Below are 12,718 nucleotides of genomic sequence, written 5' to 3' on the forward strand. Positions count from 1 at the left end.
GCCTTGGGTTTCGAGAGGGTCTGGCCTGGGCCAGGGCTGCACCCCAAAGTGCTTCCTTTGGCTTCCGCAGAAGCTATGTCCCAGGTTCCGTAGGCCAGACCAATAAACCAGGCTCATAAACACCTGGCGAGGCAGCAGGCCTCCTTCAAATAAAAAGTGTTCTCCAAACATGTTGGAGGAAGGCCAGGCTCGGAGCAGCTCTGAGTCAGGCCACGGCAGGGGCACTGGAGCAGAGGGCATCCTGCTGCCCAGCCTTCCTGGCCAAGGGCGTGGGAAACCAGCTCCCTTAGTCATCCACCTCTCTTTCCTGCTCCCTTCCTTCCCTGTGAGACAGGGCCGGTGGGCTTAGACAGTGGAGGGTGAAGGCCTCTGGAAAAAACAAAGCAAGATAATCCATTGTGGGATTTGCTTTGGCCTGCTGGGGGTCCAGCTTGTTTTTCTGACTTGACCCAGGTGCTGCTTTTCTTCCTCCAGCCCTAAACAAATGATTTACAACCTGGGCAAAGTAGCAAGCAAGCCCAAAACAATGTAGTAAAAACAAAGGATTACATCTTGAAAATAAAATTGCATTTTAAAACCCAGTTAGTTAAAAAGTAAGTTTCTTAACATACTCTTTAACAGACAATAACTCAGCCAACCTTGGGAGCAAAGCAGGCAGTCTTAGTAATATGCTCCCAGACCAGGAAGCTGCTATCCTGGGAGGAAATCAGAGCAGTAAAATTCTTGTAAATAACCAGGAAGACTAGAAAGAAACTTAATGTCTCTTCAAAGATAAACATTTTGGGACCACTTAGCAGGTGTACATCCCTAGCCCTTTGTCTCTCAACTGCCTATAAGCCCCCTAGACAACACACCACCCCGGGACTCTCTTGTCCCCCAGGAACTCTGTCCTCTCACTTTATCTCTAAAATAAAAGTCTCTCACTTGCTCTCCAACCTTGAGTGTTTGCAAAGTTTATTCTTCAACTCCGCGAACAAGAACCCTGGCATCACCTGGAAATAATCCTGGGCTCCAATCCTGCCTGGCTGTGTGGCCTCAGCCCTGCCACTTCTCCTCTGGGGCCTCAGTTTCACCATCTGTCAAACAGGAAGGCCAGTTCCAGGCTGGTTTTGCTCTTGGATGTTGCAGGAGCTCAAAGGACACAGCACGTGAAAGTTCTTTGCCAGATGTGAGCCAGTGTGCGGTTTCAGAGTGACCCTTACGGCAGAGCGGGGCCCTTCCCCCCGCCAGGAAGAGTTCACTGAGGGCGCCTCCATCAGACTGGAGATTCCTCCAGGACAGGGGCTGTGCCTCTCCCATCAGATCAGAAGGTTTGGAAAAGAGGGCAGAGAGGGGCTCTGTCCAACCCTTAACTCCTGTAAGGTAGGAGATGTGTTACCCCCATCAGACTAGACGACCTCTGTGGCCAGGGTTATGCCTCCCCATCTGATTGGGAGCTGCCCCAAGTGTACCTCGCCCATCAGAGAGGAAGGGCCTGAGGGACTGGCCTACGCTTAGTCTGGGGGTCCCACAGGCATGGGCTATGCTGCTCCTGCAGACTGGGACCCCACCCACTGCCGTCCTCCATCCTTCTTCACAGCCAGCACCTAGGAGGCCTGCGCTGTGCACGGCTGCTGTGTGCATGGCTGGCACTTGGGGACCGGCGCTGGACGTCATGGAGAAAGGAGGCTGCACGTGGACTCAAGGGAAGTGGAGCAAGAAGCACGAATTAAAGCAAAGCCCTGGCTCAGAATGAGGTGCCCGCCCTGCCAGGCCACACAGGCACCATGAGCTCCCGGGGCAGAGGGCCAGGGTCGGGCTGGGTGATTCAGGTCCACACCGGAGCTGGCTGGCTCTCAGACTCAGCCAAACCCTGACTGGCCTCCTTGGGAGTGATTTGGAAGGGTGGGTCCTTGAGGCTGGGGGTGCTGGGATGCTGTTCGGGAGAAGGTGGGGTTGGGGTGGCAGGAGGTGTGGGCCTCAGCTGGTCTCGCTGAGTCACAGCTGGACAGCCCTCTGAGGATCAGCTACCCAATCTGCTCCTTGTACAGATGTAAAGACTGAGGTCACGGAGAAGGGGCCCAAAGTCACCCAGCCCGTCTGCAGGGTGTTCGGACTGGAACCCAGGGCTCCTAATAGTGTCCCACAGCCCCTCCCACTCTGCCTGCCAACTTCTTGGGCAAACCCAGCCTGTTCTGTTAGGGAGCCTCCCCTCCCATCTGAGGGTGGAGAGAGCCCCTCACTCCCAGCCCACTGTTAGTGCTGAGCCTGGATAACCCAAGGGGTGGGTCTGGGGCCTGTCCGGGAAGACTTTCCATGCCTCTTATCCTTCTGGCATCCTCCTCCTCCCACCTTCCCCTTTACCACTCTGCTCTGGCTCTGCAACCCAGCCCTTCTTATCAAGGGCTCTTTGTGTGAGACTTTCCAAAATTTACCCCCCACCCAGTAAAGGCCCAAGTGCATACACACCTTGCTGCGGGTTGTAACCGGGGAAGCTAGCTGTGAGCAGACTGCCCTTGTAGGCCCCCGCTTCATACCTGTGCCGGGTGAATTTTGAGTTCACTTTACTGTACAGGGCTGGTGAATTTTCTTTTTCATGTTGATTAGTAAGATTTTCTTATATGTTCTGGCTGTGAGTCCTGTGTCAGATGTACAGATCATTGAGTATCTTCTCTACAAGGAAATTTAACTCATTTAGTCATCAATTCACGCCAGCAGCATCAATAATGAATGAGCCAGGCCTGTCTGTGCTGGCTGCTGGGGCAGCGAAGGGCACGTGATGTGGCCCCTGCCTTCCAAGAGATCTCACCTCTGGAGGAGACATTAGAATGAGAAAGAAATAAAGGCAGTTGTTGGGCCAGATCCTCTCACCAAGCTCACACGATTTGCTTTACAAACGTTTTATCTAGGAGAGTATCTTCAGAATCCAGCTAGGGTGAAAGGGAGGTTTCCTGTGTTTGTTTTCTGGGCTGGGTCTCTAAATCCTTTGCAGTGAGGGCTGATTCTGGAAGTTTCCTTGGACACACCAGGGCATGGCAGACAGGCTGAGGACACACTTTGCTGGTGTCAGGAAAAGTTAGGGGTGCAGGAGCAACCACCCTGCCTCTTGTCAGTTCTATATGGGAGTACAGGTTGGAAGGCAGTGAGTGGGGAGCTGGGGAGATGCCGGGGGCAGGGGGCCTGGTTCCTAGAAAAGAGGACAAGTTCAGGCAGTCCCAGAAAGCTGCGCTTCCAAGCAAAGACAGTGGGAGCTGGCAAGGATGTGGCTGGGAGTGTTGACAGCTGTTAAGGTGTTGGCCACAGCCCATCTGATAAGACTTGGAGCCTCTGTGCCAAAGGCCTGATGAGATTTATTTTGGTTTCTTTGGACCCAGGCATGGGGAGCTGGTTTCTAGCCTCAGCTCTGCAGCTGACTGCTGTGTGATCCAGAGCCAGTCGCTGCCCCTCTCTGGGCCTCAGTCTCCCTGTCCGTGGCCCTGCCGCTTGTACCCTAGCAGTGGTGGATCCAGTTTGATTGGCTGAGTCACGTGATGACTTCCAGACTCAGTTTCTTCATCTGCACAGTGGGGATAAACACAGTCACTACCTGGGAGGTGCCAAAGGGGCTGTGTCCCCAGCAGGCAGGCCTGGCGCAAAGTAGGTAATCAGCACAGAGCTGAGAGCAGGCAGCAGGAGGCTTGGGGAAGGGCTGACCCTGGGGGGAGGAGAAGCTGAGAGGGGCCCGGCTGGGCTCTGGGACTCTGCTCCTGGGCTCTCTCCCACCCAAGGTCTCTGTCTCTTCCTTGCCATTTCCCTTCCTCTCTGTCTCAGGCTCTCTGCTCCTCCTTTTCTCTGTGTCTCTCTTCTTTTCTTTCTTGTTCTCTGTGCTGGGCTGAGGACTGGGTGTCTCTTGAATCTTCCCGCCATCAAGCCTCTGTGCAGAGGGGCTGCCCTGGGGACAGGACAGTCTTGCCCTTCTCAGGGCAGAAGTTGGGTGTGCGTGACACAGTGGGAGGGGCTGAGGCCAGCGGCCCCTGCAGCTGCTAAGCGCCATCAACAGCAGGATGTAGCAATGACTTCCCAAACTCTGAGCCCCACGGATGGGGTTGCAGCTCTGCTTCCATCCTCGTTAGCAGACCTTGGGCTTGTTGCCTCGACTCCCTCAGACTAGATCTCCTCCTCTGCAAAGCAGAGGCCAGAGCAGTGCTCACCTTCCAGGTTTGATGCAAAAATGAAAGACAATGAGGCAAAGTGCTTGGCACACTGTAAGTGCTCAATAAATGCTGGCTCCCATTACTACCACCGCCTCCCTCCATGCATGTGTCGCCGGGCCTCAGCTCGTTCTCTGGCTGTGGCACTTAGGAAATGTCCCTGGAACATGTTCACGCATTCCCCACAAGCTGTGCTCTCCTGTAAGACAGGCTGGGACTAGGTCTTGTTCATCCACTCATGGCCTGGCCTATGGTAGGTGCCCAAGAAATGTTTGTTGAACAGATGAGTGAGTGATCTGGGGAAAGACGCTGAACCTTCTGTGCAGTGGCTTCTCCACTGGGAGTTTTTGGGAGATGACGTCTCTCATCAGCACCGTAGACGGAGAGGAGAGCAGGCAGACAGGCCAGATCTGAATGGTGTGCCTCAATTGGACAGAGCTGCCCTCGCAGAAAGCAGAGTTTTTCACCGAACCACATCAGATGGCCTAAGAACCCAAGTTTCTAACTCTGGGGTCGATTTTCTGTCTTTTACCTCACATTGCTTCTATGAGGCTGTGTGTTCTGAGGCAAATACTACCCCCCTTCTCCGGGCCTCTCTGCCTCTGTATGTTCAATGAGGCAGGTGGGCCAAGTTTTCTGGAAGGGGCTGCTGAGATGTGAAGCTGTGTTAGGTGATCAGCCCAGCAGAGGTACTGTATCCTGTACCCTTTCCAGGAATGACTCCCCAGCTCCGAGTGATCCAGCAGAAGGTGCTGGACCCGGGCTAATTCCCACAGCGAGATCTCAGGTTGGCCGACATTGGCAGGTCTTGGTCTCTGCTCTAACAGCTGCAAGGAAGAGCCACCATTAGGGAGGGAAACCCCAAATTCCCTGCTACTCCCTATGTAATCAAAAGCTTGGACAAAACAAAGATGCTCATGGGGAAAAGCCTGAAGGATACACAGCACATTTTTCTGTAGACACCCCAGCCCAAAATATACTGTGGATCAAATCACACCCAACGGTAAGGATGATTTAGTTCAATATCTCACTGTTGCCCCACTTAGTAAATCCCACCTGGAGGTTGGGGAAGGCTTCCCTTCCCCAATTGGTTTAGTTTTACCTTATGAGCACCATGATTCATGGAATCAGTTATATTTCCCTTTTTTTCCTGGGCCACCAGGGAACTCACAGCTTAATCTGCCAAATAGACAAGATGTCCATCTCTGTCTTTTTCTTACTTTTCCCTCTTTGACTTAATTCTCTCACTTAAAAAAAAATTTTATCCAGGGGGTGTATTTTGTAAGCTGTCTCAAAATCTTTTTATTAGGATGTGAGATATAAAACCATGAAAGAAATGGAAGTGTTGAGTCTTCCTGTGGAGTGGATGCTGGAGGAACAGAAGTGGAAGTGGGGAAGGGGAGTGGGGGGCAAGAAGGTTGGCATTGAGCAGAGGTTCACAGAGACTCCTGGGCAGGGAGCAAGTCCCCGGTGGGAACGGGGTGGGGTGCCCAGAGAAATGATCAGGACAAGGGTCGGGCACTGAGTGAAGGAGGGGTCGTCAGGAACCTGGATTGGGAGGCCTTGAATGCCGAGTGAAGTTTCTATTTCTTGAGGATCAAGTATATTTCAGGCACTTACATTATGTTACTTATAACTTCTACAGTATTCTAGATCTTACAAAGTAGAAGACTCAGCCTTAGAGAAGTTAAGTCATTTGCTCAGGGTCCTGAAATCAAAGAAATAGCTGAGTTCAGATTGGAAACCCAGACAGTAGGGCCCCAATGTCTGCACTTTTTCCACTCAGCCACCCTCCCTTATCCTGGGGGCCATAGGAAGCTGGAGAAGGCTTTTCAGGGGGATGGTGTGATCAGATGCATATTTCAGACAGATGACTGCTGCCTGCAGCACAGAATGCAGTGAGCCTGGGGACTGGGAATCCAAAAGGATGCTCAGGTCTCAGCTGAAAGGTGACGGAGGCTGGCACCAGAGAGGTGGGGGGGATGAGGGTCAGGTGGACAGAAAGGGATGAGGCCAAGAGAAGTTTGGAAAGTAGAGCTGATGAGTCAGGTGGGGGCGCTGAATATTGGGGAGGGGAGAGGGCAAGAACAAAGAGGTTCCTGGGTCCCTGGTCTGGACACCAGGGTGGAGGCAGGTGCCCATTTGCTGAAATGAGAAAAAGCCATCTGGGGACAGGCAAGGAGGTGATGTGTTTGGCAGGCCGCTGAGTTGTCTTGTGGGGGTGGGGCTGACTCTGCCTGACCACAAGCCCCCCAGGCCTGTACTGTGCCCAGCCCTGCCACACACTCGGTGTCATTACCGCTGTTGATGCTGCCACATGGAGCCTTTGAGGACCCAGAGCTGAGGAGGGAGTCAACGATTGATCCCTGAAGGTCCATGGTGCCCAGCGGGGACCTGGGCCCGTGTTTCAGGCTCTGAAGTGATGGTGTGGATTGACTTGGGTGACTCAACGGCCCTCCCCACTTCCTGCTATTAGAGCCACAGGCCCCCAGGCCCTCTGGCCCCATGGGAATCAGTAGTCACGCTGGCTGAGTCAGAGTGCCCTGGTCCCCTCACCCACCAGGAGTCCAGGATCCTACCTCGGGAAGGGGCTGGGGGGACCTGGGAGACCCAGAAGGGCGAGTCCATCAGGAGCAGAGCGGATGTGGCAGGTAGTGAGGACTGACTTCTAGAAGGCCATCTGTGTACAAAAAGTGACCAGGAGATTTTTTTTTTTTCAATAAATGAATGAAAACTTTGGGATCCAGATTTGGCTTCCTGTGACTTCACTGTGTTATCTTGGGTCTGTTATTGCTCTTTTCTGAGCCTTGGTTTACCCAACTGGAAAATCAATGGGTTCTAGGAACCCTTCCAGCTTGAAATTGGAAGATTCTGGCGAGCAGGTGGATCTGTCCCTGTGGTGCTCAGGGGTGCTGGGAATAGAAAGAGGTCAGAGGGCAGGGGGTCCAGGGCTCTGCTGATCCTCCCTACCTTCCCATGGCTGTCCTAGGTAAGCTCAGACACAGACTATGTGTTGTAGGGGAAGATGGATCCCCTTGAGTGGACGCTTGTCCACAGCAGGTGTCAGCAATCTTGGGAGCAGATCAAGACCTACTCTAGTTGTAGGGCCTGAGGCAGGCAGATGGTGCCAAGGCTTACCTGGGCACAAGGAGCTGAACCTCATGCGCAGCAAATGACTTCCCCGACCAGAGTTATTCCCTCCACCACTGTCCTTACCCAGAGATCCATAAATAGTCAATGTTGGGGTCTCAAACAATGGTGCAAGGGCCAGGTCTGACTTACAAATGGGTTTTGCTTAACCTGCTGTGTTCTGTTTTTAAGAAACATTTGATTTTACTGTGTTAGCCAAAGCAGGCTCCTTCCCTTCGCCACAGTTGCCACCCTTCCCTATTGTCCTGTACCTGGCAGCTTCACACATTTATGTAATCTGCCTGACCCCTTAAATCATCTGAGTCTGGCAACTCTGCCCTAGCCAAACAATCCCATTTTTTGACTAGGGAGACTGGAGGGAGGCTCCTAGGTTAGTAGAATCCTGGATTACCCGAGGTTAGAAGAGTTCTTGAGATCACCAAGGTCTCATTATCAGATCTCTGCTCCAGTACCTTTCCCCAGACAGGCCTTGCCTCATCATCCACTCAGCCCCTTCAGTTTTCATTGTGTCTCCTCACTTCCTGATGTCTGGTCTCTGTCCTGCCAGTTCATTTCCTCTCCTTCTTGCTACTCTGCATATCTCATAAGGGCAGGGTTGTCTTACTCTCTGTTGTGTCCTCAGTGCCAAGAATAATGGCTGGTACATGGCAGGTGCTCAAAAACATGGCTGAAGGATAGAGAAAGTGAGGCCCTGGACGTGGCAGTACCAGTGCTAGACTCTCCCTGCTCTGGTTTCCCTGGGTGTTGCAGGGACATCCCGGTGTATGGCCACAGGCCCCTGGCAGCTGGCCGGCCTCTCCCCTGCATGGGGCTACGGGTGAGGCTAGCCGGGCAGGCCTTTGCCTCTGTGTGTTCTGCCTGCAGGGGGAGAGGGCGGTGATGTCAACCAGCGCCCCCAACCCCCACCCCGACCCTGCTCCTCCCAAATCTGAGCCATCTGACCATTGACTCCCAGGTTCAAACAGACCACAGCAGGGGCGTGCTGGAGGTGCCTTTTGTGGGTTGTGGGTAGGGCAGGGCCGGGGCAGGTCATGGTGTCTTACAAGAAATGTTCTCAGAGCCGGAGGAAGCAGGGAGGGAGGCAGAGAGTAAATAGCAGAGGGGGAGCAGGGAGGCCGAGAGCAGGAAGCTCATCTTATTTGTCCTCAAAGAGAGACTATTTTTTTCTAGTAGTAAAAATATTTGCTCACAAAAACTGGCCCCACAATGCACAAAAGCATGAGAAAGAAGAAAGCGGATCCAGTGTTCTACCTTCCAGGGATACAGTCAACAGTTTAGAGCCCATCTGGAGTCAGGCGGCCGGGCCCAATTGGCCCCACCACTTCCCAGCTCAGAGAAAGCCCCTTACCTTCTCTTTGCCTTAAGTTTCTTCATCTGTGAAATGGGAACCCCCCCGGTGTACCTCTCAGTCTCTCTGCCCACTCTTTGCTATTCCCTCCCTCTTTCCTCCGGCTCGGAGACCATTTCTTTTAAGACACCCTGGTCTGCCCGGGCCCCTGCCCTCCCCTCAGCCAGCAAGAGGCGCCTCCTGGACCTCCATGCTGCGGGCGGTTTGAACCTGGGATTCTGGGCTCTATCGGCACCTGCCACGTGGTTTTGCGGTGAGAATCAAGTAAGTGAATACACGGCAGGGGCTTAGAACAGTGCCTGGCACAAGGTGGGGGCTGGTGTATTTGTCTGCTCACATCGCATCATCGCCGCCGTCACTGTTCCCCTTGTCATCATCACCGCTGTCCCGGGATCACCCTCATCATCATCATCTGGGCCGACAGCTCTTTAGGCACCAGTGTGCCCCTTCCTCCCTCCTTCCCTCTTTGCCATCAATCAGCTCATCCATGTTTCTCGTGGAAATAACACACCCATGTGCTCTTCGGGAAATGTACTTTTTACAGCCCACATCATATTACGTGTGACCAAAATGGCTCAGTTTGTGGTTCATGCGGGTGTGGGTGGAAACCGCCGCTCACTGCGGCGGTGCTGTTTTGCTGCATGCTCCCCGGGATAGACCCATACTGTGCCTTGGTGCCTCGGATGCCGTGCTCTTTGCAGATCAAGAGCATTTGCAACCCGATATGTTGGCAATAAGAAAGATCGCTCCGGGAAGGTCTTCAAAATCAAAATTAACCTAATAAATGTTTGTGCCATTTTTATGTTCCCTGTCTCCCTAATCAGGCTGGAGGTTCCTGGAGACAGTGACTGTGTCCCCCTCCTGCCTCACCAGACTGGCAGTTCCCCAGGCAAGGGGGTGTTCCTCCACTCTCCGTCTCTCTCCCTGCCATCCCCCTACCCCAGACCTGTGAACGGGGACGGTTCCCATTGTGCGTCCTTTACTCTGTTCTGTGTAATGGCTGCCTGGGATGAGATGACCCCTGTGGTCCCTGAGGGAGCTCCCCTCTTCCGCACCCCTGATACCCAGTGTGGAGGGAGCATGTCACCTGTAATTAGCCGTCTCACGTGAGGTCTGGTGGACATTTCACGTCTAACAGGCCCTCCCCACCCTGCCCACCTGCAGCCTCCCCATCTCTGAGTTGCTGGAACCCAAAGACCCCAGACTTCATTGATTCCTTTCCTTCTCCCCCACCCTCATCCAAGCCATCAGCAAACCTCTTGGCTCCATCTTCAAGATACATTCAGAATCCAACCACTTCTCCCTCCTTCGCTGCTACCCCAGGACCAGACCACCATCATCTCTTGCCTGGGTGACAGAGAAGACTGTCACTGCACCATCTGACATCACCCACACCTTACTGAGGTGACTTGACTTCCTGTCTATCTCCCCAGAATATAAATGCCATCAGAGAGGGGACTGTGGTCTGCTTTGTTCATGGTTGTATCCCCATTGCCTAAAAGAGTGCCTAAGACAGAGTAAGTGCTCAGCAAATGTTTGTCAAATGAATGAATGGAAAGTCTGTTCACACCCTGAGGACAGGTGGGAGCCAGTGCTTGCCAGAGCTGAAAGGAGGCGGTTCTCAGAAATGAATCAGCCTCCCCAGCCCACTGCACTGAGCTCTTTCTTCAGCGCCCTCCCCACTGGCTGGCCAAAGACGCTCCCTCAGGGTGGCTTCCGCCACCTGTCCCCGGAGTTGGGGTACCAGAGCGTAACCTCACCTTCCAGGGGTGGTAGAGTGTGGTGAGTCGGGTGCGGCATGGGTGTAAGCCCTGACTCCCATTTGCTAGCAGTGTGATCTCAGCCATGATTATCTCCCTGTAAAATGAGGATACTAGTAATTGTAGCTAGCTTTTAGTGAATACTACGTGCTGGGCCTGTGCTGACCTCTCACACATAACTCATGTAATCCCCACATCATTCCAGTGGGCCAGGTATTATTGTTACACCTGCCATCTTACACTCGGAGAGATGGAGCCACAGAGAGGTTAAGGAACCACCTGAGATCACAGGGTGTAATGGGCAGATTGGGATCTGAAGCCAGGCAGACTGACCGCGCTGTGCCTTATGTGCCACCTGCCCCTCAGCAGGAGATGACATCTTCAAACTGAACGGCCGCATCTGGCACATAGTCAGCCCTCAGAAAATGTTGACATCATGACAGTGTGGGTTTCGGCACCAAGGCTCTGAGGATAGAGACAAAGCTCAGCAAGGCGGACAGGGGCTGATGGGGAGCTTGGTGGTCTGTTGGCAGCTGAGCCCTGCTCTGTCTGGGGTCCCCGGCTGAAGCCCCATTTCCCATCCCTCAGAGAGGCCTCGGGTGCCTGATCTCCTGGTCTCCCAGATTGACAGGCCTGAAAGAGAAGGGCTGGGCTTGAGGCAGGGAGGTGGAGACCTGGCTCAGGCAGGCTAATCAGGTCACAGGGGGAAATTAAAAGGGAGGAGGAAAGTGTAGACCCATCAGAGTGCACGCTCCTTTCTTGCGACGGGGTGCCTAGGACAGGAGCTGGGGACAGAGCCAGGGCCGCAGGATGGCCCCTCAGAGAGCTGTGCAGCTGTCCCTGAAGAAGCCCACCTACGCTGTGTGCGTGGTGGGAGTTGAGACGTATGTGGATGTTCACAGGTGAGAATTGAGAGACACCCACCTGGCTGTGGGGGGTCTGGGCTAGACCAGAGGAACCCGAGATATTGGGGTGGGGGCCTGGGGAACAAACCAGGCTGGAGGGAGTTGACAAGAGGTTGTCCTGACAACAGAACAGTGGTGCTGGCTGGAGAGCCTGGGAGGGAGGAGCTCAGGTGTCAGGTCCACCCTTTGGGCGCAGGGTCAGGCGTTTGGCCCCAAGCCCCCGGGTTCCAAGCTCTGGGCCCCGGTGCTAGGCTTTGGGGTCTGGGCTCTACTCACGTCTGAATGGAACTTGCACTCAACATTAGAATGAATTGTTGCTCAACGCAGAGAACAGGACTGGGTCTCCCTGAATTTCTCCCTCATTTTTTTTGAAAATGATCTCTCTCTCGAGTGGAGGGGTGTGGTGTGTGGCACTTTGATATTTGGAGGCCAGCCAGGGTGATTGGGATCAGAAGGGAGTGGTGAGGAGATGATTCAATGAGTTAATAAAGAAAAGAACTGGGAATAAGACCGGGGGCTTGTGTTTGCTGTGACGATGATGGTGATGGTGCTGAGGGTGGCACACGCAGCATCTGATGGGCTGCAGAAGAATCAGCTTCTCCCGTTGGCCCAAATCCTCCCTGTTGTGGCTCTGCCTAGGTGGGGGCCCAGGGACCTGGCCCAGCCTCAGTTTCCCCATCTGGTCACCGAGAGAGATGGACTTAGGGATCTCTGGGAGCCTTTCCAGCTCTGACAGATTGTCTCCGAACTCCATCTCTGCTGGATCAAAAGGCACTGGGGGCCCTGTGGATGGGGAGCTAAGGGGGGGAGTCCCCCTCCTACAGGAGGTGGCTACGGGGGTCTGTTACAAGGTGCGATCAGAACTCCCAGCCCTGTCTTAGGTCTCAGTCTCTGAGCTCTCCCAGTCCTGCTCATGAATTCTGGACTGGCTTCCCACCAGCTGCAGGTGAGCCTCTGCCCCAGAAGCCCTCTCTACCCTCCCCACCCATGCCCGGGGCCCCAGTGACAAGACTGGGCAGGGGAAGCCAAGAGCCATGGAGGCCAGACCTTGGCTCTAAGTCAGCTGGAGACCCTGGTGTGAGGCTGGTTCTCTTGAATCTAAGTGACCAGCAGAGATTCCATTTTCTCCTGCCCTTTTAACACAGGGTTGCCAGGCTTAGCAAATAAAAATATAAGATGCGCAGTTAACATGTCAAACAAACAACAAATAAATTTTTTAGTATATGGCTTGGGGCATACTTGTATTTAAAGAAAAATCTTATTTGGCTGAAATTGCAATTTTACTAGAAATCCTATACTTTATCTGGCAACCCTGCTTTAACACCAAAAGCATAGAAGGGTCTCCACGATTTCAGACCCCTGCTGTCATCCCAGGGGATGGCTGTT

At 53.6% G+C, this 12,718-nt stretch overlaps 1 protein-coding gene across 1 annotated transcript in view; it reads left to right on the forward strand.

The window, feature by feature from the left end:
• The first annotated feature begins 11,160 nt into the window (after positions 1-11,160).
• Positions 11,161-12,718, forward strand: part of PADI1 (peptidyl arginine deiminase 1) — a 35,657-nt gene continuing 34,099 nt past the window's right edge. The window contains exon 1 of the mRNA XM_036914410.2: positions 11,161-11,329. Within this exon, the coding sequence (XP_036770305.2) occupies positions 11,238-11,329 (92 nt within the window). The 5' untranslated portion in view covers positions 11,161-11,237. The remainder of the gene's footprint in view (positions 11,330-12,718) is intronic.

This window comes from Manis pentadactyla, chromosome 4 (assembly GCF_030020395.1).
Source record: "Manis pentadactyla isolate mManPen7 chromosome 4, mManPen7.hap1, whole genome shotgun sequence".
Lineage (NCBI taxonomy): Eukaryota > Metazoa > Chordata > Mammalia > Pholidota > Manidae > Manis > Manis pentadactyla.